The following is a 12,075-nucleotide window of genomic DNA, read 5'->3' as shown; positions in this document are numbered from 1 at the left end:
TTCCTCATTGATTCTGCATTCAACACTCTGACCATCAGTGTGTGTAAAATGAAATTTTTAAAAAAAGCAAAACAATTTTTCTCCTATTCCTTTGATTCTTCATTCCATGTCCCCTGTTTCTCCAATGGGAACAGTTTCTCTCCATCTTCCCTGCCTGTACTCTTCAGGATTTTAAATGCCTCTATTGGATCCCACTCACAGCTACCCTTGCTTCAAGGGGAGCAGCCCCAGCTTCTCCTGTCCATTGACAGGAATAAAGTCCAACATCCCTTGAATCACTTTGTAAATCTCTTCGGTATCTTCTCCGAAGCCTTCCCACTTTTCCTAAGGTGGGCACACAAGACTGGACACAATACCCTGCTTGTGGCTGACACCATGCTTTACAATGGTTTATCACAACCTTTTTATAATCTATGCCTCCAAGGTTATATAGCCCATAATCCCATCTGCTTTGTTCAATTATTCTATTTTAATTGTGTGTGTGTGTGTGGTATTGAGGGTAGAAATCTGATGTGATAATTTAGCAAGGTGCTTGACAAAGTTCCATGAGGAAGATTGATTAAGCCTATTGGTTCCAAGGCAAAGTTGAATTTTAAAAAATGATTCATTGGCAGAAAGCGAAAGAAAATGCAAATTAGAATTTTAGTAACTGAAGGGTTGGTGGTAGAGGATTTACACCAGGCTCAGTTCCAGAATCTTGGTAATGATTTGGTCTCAATTAAGAAGATTATGGCCAATTTTGTCATTATCAATGTGGTTGATGGTGAGGGGGAAAAAAGTTCCTGTCTACAGAAAGGTATCAATGGACTGGTTAGGGTGGACGCAAATGGTGAGTGGGATGCAGTCAGGAGAAGTATAAATTTGGGGATGGCAAACCAGGCAATGGGAGCATATAAAATGTAGAGCAGAGGAATCTTAGTGTAATTTCCTGTGACTACAGGGCAGATAGATAAGATGTCATCAAGGAGAATTGGCTGCTTGGCATTATTGAACAAAGATTAGAACACTACAACAAGGAGATCATGCTAAAGCTGTTATTCATTAGTAGGCTACAGTAAGATAAGATATCTTTATTCATCACATGTACATCGAAACACACAGCGAAATGCATCTTTTGCGTGGAGTGTGCTGGGGGCAGCCCGCAAGTGTCACCACGCTTCTGGCACCAACATAGCATGCCCACAACTTCCTAACCTGTACGTCTTTGGAATGTGGGAGGAAACCGGAGCACCCGGAGGAAACCCACGCAAACACAGAATGTATAAACTCCTTGGAGGCAGTGGACAGATTTAAACCCAGGTCGCTGGTGCTGTAAATCGTTACGCTAACCACTACACTACCATATAGTGTGCTGTTCTGATCACATTATAGGAAGAACTTTACAGTACTAGTGACAGTCCAGAGGAATTTGAGGATATTGAGGAGGGACCAACTAGACTGTGATTGCTTTGTGGAGAAAAGGAGATTGATTTAACTGATATGTTCAAAATTATGCAAGACCAAGAGAAGGCAAATAAAAAGAACCTATTTTCTTCAGGGAATTCTGTAATTGGGAGTTAATCATTTAAGTTGATTGTTACAAGAATTAGAGAGGAGTTGGGAAAATATAATTTCCCATAATGAATAATGAGGGTCTGAAGGAGTGGAAACACTTGGCATATTCTAGAGTAGCTGGATGAATTTGTGAAGAGTCACAGCCTGTATGTCTATGTCCACGAGTTGGGAAGTGGGATCAACCCAGAGTGTTTTTGGCTGGCAGGGACACGATAGGGCAGATGGCCTGTAGGTTTCTATTGTCCTGTGAAAGGTGTTCAGGGATAGGACCACTGACTGACTGCATCCAATCTTCCCCTCACTAACTTGAGTTTGAGACTAAGTTGACACATAATCTGGGACTTTGCAAGACTAGCAGTCAGGGACTGTTTGGCTAAACTCATTGAGTTCTCTGGTAGTTACTGGGCAGATGTTATGTGGGCTGATTTCCTCTTCTTTTAATCCTGAGGTAGGAATTTTGCTTCTGTTTTGACCAGAGGAAGAGATACTTTCATTGGGGCTGGGAGGGGGCGCAGGAGAAACATGAATGTAAAAGGAACAGAAAACAGTTCATTGAAATTGTTCTTTCTACAGTTGAATATGCATTCAATTTCTGGATCAGACCCCCAATGGAGCAGATATCCACTTCCAAAGATTTATTCCACAATGCAGCAGGAAGTGGAAATGCAGAAGACTGATTGGACACACAGACTGGTGCAGTATGGTTACCAGAATCACAGCTTCACCCCTGAAGAAAGGACAGAGGGCACGGTCCTGATGCAAATGATTAAATGGCCAAAGCCTCCCAACCCTGCTGTGCCCTTTCAGAAAAGCAGTGACGCATCGCGTGCTCGTTTTGTTATTTTAAATTCTGGAAAGACTTTCTACGTCAGAGATCAGTTGCAAGTGATGCTTCGCATGTATGATTTTGAAGGAAATCCAAAGCAATACGGGGGTGACTTTATCCTTGCCCGAATCCACACCCCAGAATTGAAAGCTGGTTCAGTAGGAACAGTTATAGATAACCAAAATGGATTTTATTATATCAATTTTAATTTATCCTGGCCGGGGAAAGTTCAAGTGTCTGTTTCCTTGGTTCATCCCAGTGAAGGGATCCAAGTACTTGAGAGACTACGTGAGGAACGGCCAGATAGAGTGAACTTTAAAAGTGCCTTCAGACTTGGGACTACCTCAGAGACCACCTTGTGCAATCTTTACTTGACTCAAACTAAGCCACTCTGTAACTTTACTGATCTCAGGACTGGGGAGCCCTGGTTCTGTTACAAACCGGAGAAACTTCCCTGCTCTTCTCGCATCAACCATGCGAAAGGAACATATGTGAAAGGCCTTTTAAAAGGAGATGAGGTTATTTATTTCAAAAGGTTTGTAACCTCTTTTATTCCTATTTTGCCTCTTGATATTCTGAGCAAAGTTGTGATATGACCAAGTAATGGCGGCAGACCCTCCAGCACTGGAATGTTGGTTGAGCAAGGATCATGTAATAATTCCCGGAGCACGATAGTGTTCCACAACAACAGCAACATGCATTCAAAGCCCTTTTAATGTAGTAAAACTTGGGATTATGTAGAAGTGTCAACATACAAAATTGGACTCCAAGCCATATCAGGACTTAATGGAGCAGATGAACAAAAGGCTGGTGTTACGAAACGTGTTATAGGATACTTGAGAGTCAGAGGTTTGGGGCTTGCAGCTTTGGCCAAGAACTGCAGCATGATTTGGATCAGCGATCCACATAAATTGGAGAACAGTGGATAACACTTAAGGTTTACACAATAGGAGTGGTACCCTGGAGGGATATTAAAACTCTCTCTGCATTGGTTTAGGCTTCTTATTACTTTGAGTAATTTCATTTGAGCCTTCCCAGTGAAGAATGGAGAGTTCAACGGCAGTAAACCACTCTTGCTCTCCTCCTCCGTAGGTGTTCAAGTTGTGAGATTAATTGGGACAGACTTCCTGTGCGATTCTTAGATTTGACTCTTAGATAGCAATAACTTTAACCATCAAGAATGGGTCAGGTGAGAAATAAAATTTGATTAGTTTCAAACCCAAGGGTAGCTCCTCACTGGATTTTAACAGAGTTGAGAGTGGGACCATGCAGTCAAGGGGATTTGTGTGGATTTACAAAGTCGTTGGGAATGCAGCATAAAATTGACTGGCTTCAAGGAATCCACCGGTGAGAGGAGACAGAGGGCCAGATCCATAAGGTAATTGCCATCATAGCATTGTCTGTGGCTCAGGGCTAGCAGGAGGGGTTCCTTCCGGGGCGAGCACTCTTATTCTGCACCCAGCTGCGGGGTCTCTGACTCTCCTGATCTCCCTGCCTCTCCTCCCTTCCATGATCTGTGAATCTTGACTCCCTCAACCATTACTCTTCCCATTCCTCTGCCACTCTCTGCTTCCTACTCTTCTGCCCAGCAGGGAGGCTACCCATTGACACGGGTGACTGTTGAGCTGAAAGTTTGCTGAAATAAATAAAAATGATGCCCTGCAGTTAATATCCACAGGTCCTGCAGGGAAACTCCTCCCTACTAACCCCACTGTAAAAACTGGCTATTGTCTGTTTGAACCTTCCTTTGGGGTAATATTTAAATGTATGGGCATTAAGCTAATTTGAAGAAGTGGGCTTTGGCTTCAATAAATGTTTTTGGAATATCTGCTGTATGTATTTTTTTATTACATTGGCAGTGGTTAAAGGTACAACATGTTTTCCTTTCAGGGGATCCAACATCAAGAAGCCCATCTTGCCCTATATCCCTGGTTATATAACTGTAGAGCCTTCCCGTCATGCAGGTAAGATGGGCGGTAAAGTTATTGGAGCCATCAGAAGTTCTTTTAATTATTTTTAATTGCACTTTAGTGCAGCAGAGAGAGTTCCAGCAATCCAGGTTCTATTCTGGTATTGTCTGTGAGGAGTTGGCATGTTCTCCCTTTTGTTTGTGTTTCCCTGGAATGCTCTTTTTCCTTTCTCATCCCAGAAATGTGCTGGTATTATTCTACTCTTGAAGAATAGGATGTCTGTTGCAGGACCTCCTTCACACACTGGAGTGTGTGCGTGTGTGTCTGTCTGTCTCTCTGTTCTGCAACCACTGCTGCTGTCTCCTTGCTATGGGCAATATGCCCTTATGGGCTGAAGCCCTGCCCTATGTGCTGTGCTGTAGATTGCTGCTGAATGAAAATTGCGCTACTCTAGTTACAACCCATGCATATAGTGAATTAATGCTCAATATGGTATCAAGACTATTCTAACACTGTGACCACTTTAGAGGGGAATCTGTGTTTTGCTGGTGCTCTGTGCAATAGCATTTATGCACTTCAAAAATGAAACAAACAGGTCCCCAGCCATTAATACCTTACTATGAAAAGGTATAATGTATCTCAGTCTTGTATCATCTGATTTTTTTTTAAGCAGTTGGAGCTTCTCAAGAATGTGTCCGGGGAAAGCCGATGTTATCGCCATCTGGCTATTACTTTCAGGACCAGTGGATGTCAACAACCTGCAATATCCGTTCCTTTGACACTGCAGCAAAAGTTACAGGCTGTCTTCATGGGAAAAAAGTTTATTTATTTGGAGATTCCACAATACGTCAGTGGTTTGAATATTTAATAGCATTTGTGCCAGGTTAGATTTAACTCTTTCTGTTTACCTATTTACTCTACCTGTATTTATTACATTTTGTATAAAATAGATTTATGTGTTTAAAAAGACAAGTAACTTTTTAATGTTCTGTTGGATGTTTAAAATTGGCTCCAGTACAGATTTGAATCAAGAATAGCAAATTGCACACGTGAAATCTCTTGAGACCTGAAGTAGTTGGTCTTAAACATGCAGATGTATGAATTAGGAACAGGAGTGGGCCATTGAACCCTTCGGGCTGCTCCTTCATTTAATAAAATCATGGCTGATCTGTGTTACCTGTGGAAACCTTTCATGCCCTTCCTTATCAAGAATCTATCTAAAATCCCTTAAAATTCAAAGACTCTGCTTCCACCATTTTTCAGGAAGAAAGTTTCAAAAACACAATCTTCTGAGAAAAAAATTGCCTCACACAAAAAAATTGTAAAACTCTGTTAATCCTGCATACTGGGCATTTTTGGCAGATTTTCCAAACTATTGGGTGTTATTCTTATTAATATTTGGAAACACTTTGAACTTGCTTTTTGTTTTGGATGTTACACAGTAGAATTATAAATCATCCAGTGAACCTGGTAAGTTTTAAGGCAGCACAGGAGCTGCAAGGGATCAAGAGGATTGGCACCTGGTGAGTCAGATGCTGAACCATTGGGGTTGCCAAATAGCCAAATGGTGGGTTATTGGAGTTTAACTGTATTGTCTTCAATGGGGGAAATCCCTTATATTTAAATAATGACTCCTAGTTCTAGATTCTCCCAAAATAGGAAAATAGTCTCCACACAACCATGTTAAACCCTTCAGGATCTTGCAAGTTTCATTCAAGTCCCTTCTCAGTTGTCTGTTCAACAAAAGGATTAAAGATGAAGTAATCAAATCAAACAGTTCTAGAAAATTATGTGGGTTGGCCATTTTGTCTTCTCTTTCACTCAGCTTAAAATGCATTTCTTTATATTTTATTTTGCAAAATATTACATCTTAATTTGAAACAAGTGGATTGTGCCTATTCTGGCATTTCTTAATGCTTTTATCTTCAGTAAGTGTGCATCTAAATGAAGACACACTTGCACTTTTTGTTAAATTCTACATTGCCTATACTGAGCCTCTCTGGGTTGCAAATGACCTGATTTACAGAAATCTGACTTTACACAAGTTTACCCATATGTTTTTAAAGGATATTTCAAACTAGTAATAAGTAATGATACTATAAAACTTGCTATAATAAGTAAGAATACTATAAAATTCTATATCACTAGTAATAACTAGTTTTATAGAATTCATTAATGAGTGGATACAGTATCTATTCCATTAGTTTAATGGGTAGCGTTAGGATGATGATTCAGTGAAATGCATTGTAGCAAATGTATGTACAGAGATAGGCTATGGAAAACAGACATTTCTGACTTGCGGAGAAATCAGCTTACAGATGGTTCTCAGGAACAGAACCCTGAAGTAAACTGGGGACTGCCTATACTGTAAATGATCTCTCGGTGAGTGTCCTCCACTGCAGCTACTGCAGAAGTAACCCAATAGTTACACAACCAAGAATATTCCATAGCAAAATGCTGCACATTGCTGCAAATCTGAAATATAACACAAAATCCTGGAAATATGGTCAGCTCGGACAACAGCTACAGAGAGAGAAAGAGTTAACATTTCATGTCAATGACCTTTCATTGAACTGGAATAAGTCAAAAAAGCATGAGCATTTTAGCAAAAATAATTTGTATTAAGAGGATTAATTTCTGCATTAATTTTTCAAAATACACAAGTAATTTCCAGCACTAATCCCCTTCCATGATGTGAAACATTTTTTTCTACATTGTATGCAGAAGACATTTTTAGTCCATCTGAATTAACCCATTCATTATCTAATCTGCATGCTGTACTTTTCCCTGGTACCACTTGCCTCCTGTGGAACAGTAGGGCTACTATGTAAGTAGCCCCAATGAATGTAGCAGTGAACCCCGAGGCCCTGTCCCTAGGTTGCTCAAAGTCCTAATGACTGCCTGCCTGCCACTGTTATAGGCTGTTCTCGCTCTTTAACTCTGCTGGATTTAAATAATTAAAATGACTTTTTAAAAATTGAACAAATAAACTTGCTTTAAACTGCTAGGAATCAATTTAAGAATTTTAAGAAAAAATAAGCACATTTTCTGGATCAATGTCTGCTTCTCACGCCAGCTGGGGAGAGCATGAAGCTGATGCAAATTGCTGGCATCTCACCTCCAGCTTGTGTCTGATGTCAGTGCCTCAGCGTGCAACATAGATGGCAGCTGAGCTGACACATGGACGTCGGTGGCAGCCAAAGGAATGACAACCACTGAATAACATTTAGAAGTTTGGTCACATCTTTCCTTTCCTGTGCAAACCCAAGGGACAGATTTTGGTGCCCGCTCTCTCTCCAACTGGGATCAGTACATTCAATAGATCACAAACCTGGAAAGCTTAATGACCTGAATAACTCAATTTACGTGGTGGAGCTAATTCCCACTAAATCATTGAATGCTGTCATTCTATGTCTGTGGGAATCACTCTCCCAACCAATCGAATCTCAACTTCCCTTGCAATTCCAATCTCTTGTACATCCCATGTGTCAGTAGCACTTGAAACAATCATTCTGGCAGTAATGGAAAGATCTTCTGGTCCTAGCCAGAGCCCTTGTTTCTAATTCTTCCCTGTCCTACACTGTGCATTGCCTCTGCTTCCCTGCAGAGTTTCCCACTTTCAGTGAAGCTGCAGCTCTCAGCTCACTCAACTCTTTCTGTGTTCTGCCTTGTTCCCTTCTGTGACTTGTGACAGCTTTCAACATCCTGACCCAGTTCCACTTTGGTGTTGGCACTGGGAATTTAGGAAGGATATTACTACACAATAGGGCATGAATGGTGGTGGATGCATGATTGCAAGAGGTTTCCAGGTGACTTTTTCTCTTAAAAAGAAAATAAATAACAATGTGTGGGAGGGGAGTATTGAGAGAGGTACGAAGTGAATAAATGGTGAAGGAAATAATGGAGTGCAAGGAAGGGAAGCCAATATTTTTGTGAATGGTTTAATGTAGCTAAATTCACTAAGTTGGCTTCAATAAATTGAACCAAACCCTGGTATCCATTCTGATCACCACAGTGTGTTCCCTTTTCCCCCTTCCCCAACCCCAGCCTTATGGAGCTCTCCTAGACTGAGCTTCCATTTCCTTTTCTCAGTTGCGCTGGTGCTTTTCTCGGAGGGTGGGATGGGGGGGGAGGGGGAGAATATCTAATGACCCACAGCAGGGTCCTGGGTGCTATTCATCAGTTTTCTTGCCCCATTTCAATGATGATACAGTAGTTAAAGAGGAAGAAATATCAAAGGAGAATAAATGAAGGATAAAATAGGAGGAAAGATCTTTCTGAACTTTGTCAGTCTGCACTTCCTGCAGGATTCCACTGTGAGTTTTAACTCTTCCATTAGATTGGGACTCTGCTAATTTCCTGACACTCAGTCTTTGCTGTTTGGGCTGAAGTGCATCTCCCCAGTTTCACATCTGTTAATATCAGCGAGATTGTGCCCAACCAAGTCAAACAATGTCACTGTTTCTGTTTTAGCTCTCAAGAAATTCGATCTTGGCAACCCTGAGAAGATTGGCCCTCACCTTGCAGTCGACACAGAAAACAACATCATTGTGGAATTTCGTCCCCATGGCCCGCCAATCCGATTCACCACCGTATCAAGCCAGGACCTGCGCTACATTTCAAACGAACTGGATGGAATTAAAGGAGGGAAAGACACGGTTATAGGCATCACCTTATGGTCCCATTTCAGCACCTTCCCTGTAGAAGTGTATATCCGAAGATTACAGAATATCCGGAGATCCATTCTACGGCTGCTGGGCAGGAATCCAGATACTGTGGTTGTAATAAAGACTGCTAACGTCCAGGCCCTCCCAGGTGAAGTCAGTCTCTACAACAGTGACTGGTTCTCCTATCAGCTTGACATAGTGATGAGAAAAATGTTCACAGACATCAATGTGGGATTTGTGGATGCGTGGGAAATGACAGTAGCCCACTACCTGCCGCATGAACTGCACCCCCGCACAGTTATTATAAAGAATCAAATAGACGTGCTTCTTTCGTACGTCTGCCCTGCTGGAAAGGAATAAATACTTGGATCTAAGCCAAGTAAACCATTTGATCCTACTGTCAGTCACATCTTCCCTTCTCCCTCCTCTCCTATCTGCTTTCTGCAGGGACCACTTTCTTTGTGACCCCCTGATCTGCTCATCCCTCACTCACCAGCACTTTCCCCTGCAACCAGAGGAGATGCAACACCTTCCCATCATCACCTCCCTCACTACATCCAGGCACCTAAACAGCCCTTCCAAGTGAGGCAGAGATTCAGCTGCACCTCTTCCGACCTGGTCTACTGCATTTGGTGCTCAGGACGTTGCCTCCTTTACACTGGTGAAGCAGAGTGTAGACTTGGTGACCACTTTGTGGAACTCCTGCACTCTGTCTGCAGCAGCCTCCTTGAGCTTCTGGTTGCTTGTCATTTTATCTCTCCGTCCCACTCCCACATTGACCTGTCTGTTCTCTGCTTTATCCATTGCTACTGGGAGGCTAGACACAAATTAGAAGAACAACATCTTGTATTCTACTTGGGTAGCTTACAACTCAATGGTATGGACATTGAATTTTCCAGTTTCAGGTAACCCACACCCCCTGTGTTCTTCCCCCACAAACATTCCCCTGCCCACCTAGGTCTCTTCGCCCTTTGCACATCTCCTTCCCCCCATCTAGTTCTATCTGCCCACATCATCTCCCCACAACCACCAATCTGGTTCCACCCATCACCCACCAATCTCTGTCCCTTGACTGCTATATACTGGCAACCTTTCCTCTTCCCACTCAGTCCCGATGTGCAAGGTCTTGACCCGAAATACCAACTTACACCTCTTCCCTCCACAGATACTGCTTGACCTGCCAAGTTCTTCCTGTGTTCTGTTTTTCGTTAAAATTCCAGCATCTGAATTCCTTTTTGTCTTCTCTCTAGATTATTTGATTTTTGTATCTCTGATAACTTAATGGGATAATGATTAGTGTCACGAACCAGCAACAAAAGAAACACACCGAGCATGATTCAGTGTTAAAAACTATTTTATTAATCACTACTTATGATAATATGTAAAATAAAAGTAAAAATGTTAGTATGTTAGAGTTCAAAAATGTTAAACCTCGAACGTTAACCCCAAAACTAAACTCGTCGTGTGTGTGTGTGACAAAGTCCCAAACTCCAAGTTCAAGAATGGTTCTTAAAGTTCAGTTCCGCAAGCCATAAGGTGAAACATGAGCAAGGGCTTCTTCAACAACCACCGTTGTCAGAAGATAAGACGTAGACGTAGAGAAACATAGAGAGAGTAAATACGAAATCCAAATGTTCCACGATGGAACCCAAACGACACTTCAGTGTTTACTCGGTAGTGACTTCCTCACCCCGAAAAGCATCTGAATCGTGGTCGTCCACACACAAATACCTGTTTCCTTCTACAGGTCAGCAACAAAGTGAACTCCACCGGATTACTTCCAACTTCCATACATGGATTTCAGTGGCAAACACAGTTATTGTTTCTCATCCATCGATAGAGAAAACAAGTAGGCTGGTGTCTCTCTCCCTTCTCTCTCTCTCTCTCCTTCTCTTCTAACTTCTTCAACAACGTCATCACGTCCTTTATCTTCTATTGACGTAAGCACGCCCCACACACACATACACACACTCTCTCTATCTTAAAGGGACTTTCACTGAGTCCGTAACATTAGAATAAAAGGAATTTCCTCTGAAAGTGCAATTTCTAAATGCTCTATTATTTTTTAAAACAAATAATTTTAAAATGACATGGTTATAGCATTGTTCATTGTGATTGCAGGTAAATGCAGTTTTGCATGCTGATGTGTACAAATGACTATTTTTATTAAAAGAACTACCATACTGTATTGCGTAGGAACTATTGCCTCTTGTTGGACATGACCACTGGTGCTGGGAGTGGGGCAAACCTAACTTCCCATGACCCAACCCCCTTTATTATCCATGGAATTTTGGCTTATTTAACAAAACTCAAGATCCACAGAGTGAGGAGGGAACAGATTGAAGACCAAGAATGATAAGGGGCACCAATTATTCATAGAATTATTTTTATTCATTCTTGAAAATGTATAAGTTCATACATTTACTGGGAGGGCTCAGCCAAATGAAATTGTGTACCAGATCAGTTTTAATTGCCATACTTCCATCTCTCTACTTACAACTGAGTTTGTTTTCCCAAAAGTATATTTTATTTATAATATATCCAGGCAATACAATCAGTTCAACCTTTCTCTATATTCATCATACTGTCAAATCAATACGTTCTTTTACAAAGCATCAAAACCACTTGCGTTTCCTCTTTATACAATAAGTCAATGAGCTGTTTGAGAGGCGGTTTCACAGGGTGGAGCCTCTCAGAGTCCAGTAGTAGCAGGACCTTAGGTTGTGGTCCTTTCCCCTAGAGCCTTTGTGGTGGCTGCACTAAGATGTAGTGCGTCCCTGTACCCTGAAATGTGCCAGCCGGCAGTATTTATATACAGACATCTCCGTACACTGGAAGTGCAACATGTTTCAGGCAGACCAAAATGAGTCTTTTAGCAAGCTGATGATCTGCCAGCAGCAGTTGATATTTGTCGTGGTATGGGTCCCTGGGAACAGCTATAGAGTCCTCTGTTACTCAGCTTCTTGGGGTAAACTTTACTAAGAACCATTGCATCCTTTTCCAGAACTTGGCCAATGCACAATCCACAAAGAGGTGAATGATTGACGTATCTGCAGCATAACCATCTCAAGGGTAGTGTGTGGAGAGTGAGAGTCCTAGTGTTCAGGAAGGATCTGAC

The 12,075-nt window shown here is 41.7% G+C and overlaps 1 protein-coding gene across 3 annotated transcripts in view; it reads left to right on the top strand.

Annotated features, from left to right (window-relative positions):
- The window catches only part of LOC127569493 (NXPE family member 3-like), a 55,177-nt gene extending 44,061 nt beyond the window's left edge, over positions 1-11,116 (top strand). For 2 of the 3 annotated variants that reach the window (XM_052014202.1, XM_052014203.1), the window contains 4 exons: positions 2,128-2,915; positions 4,271-4,344; positions 4,961-5,173; positions 8,764-11,116. In XM_052014202.1, the coding sequence (XP_051870162.1) occupies positions 2,128-2,915; positions 4,271-4,344; positions 4,961-5,173; positions 8,764-9,317 (1,629 nt within the window). In that variant the 3' untranslated portion in view covers positions 9,318-11,116. The remainder of the gene's footprint in view (positions 1-2,127; positions 2,916-4,270; positions 4,345-4,960; positions 5,174-8,763) is intronic. The other variant, XM_052014204.1, reaches the window with a different exon arrangement.
- Positions 11,117-12,075: the final 959 nt, after the last annotated feature.

The sequence above is a fragment of the Pristis pectinata genome, chromosome 4 (genome assembly GCF_009764475.1).
Source record: "Pristis pectinata isolate sPriPec2 chromosome 4, sPriPec2.1.pri, whole genome shotgun sequence".
Classification (NCBI taxonomy): Eukaryota; Metazoa; Chordata; class Chondrichthyes; order Rhinopristiformes; family Pristidae; genus Pristis; species Pristis pectinata.
Note: the sequence above shows the minus strand (reverse complement) of the source record. Positions and strands in the feature narration are given on the sequence as shown.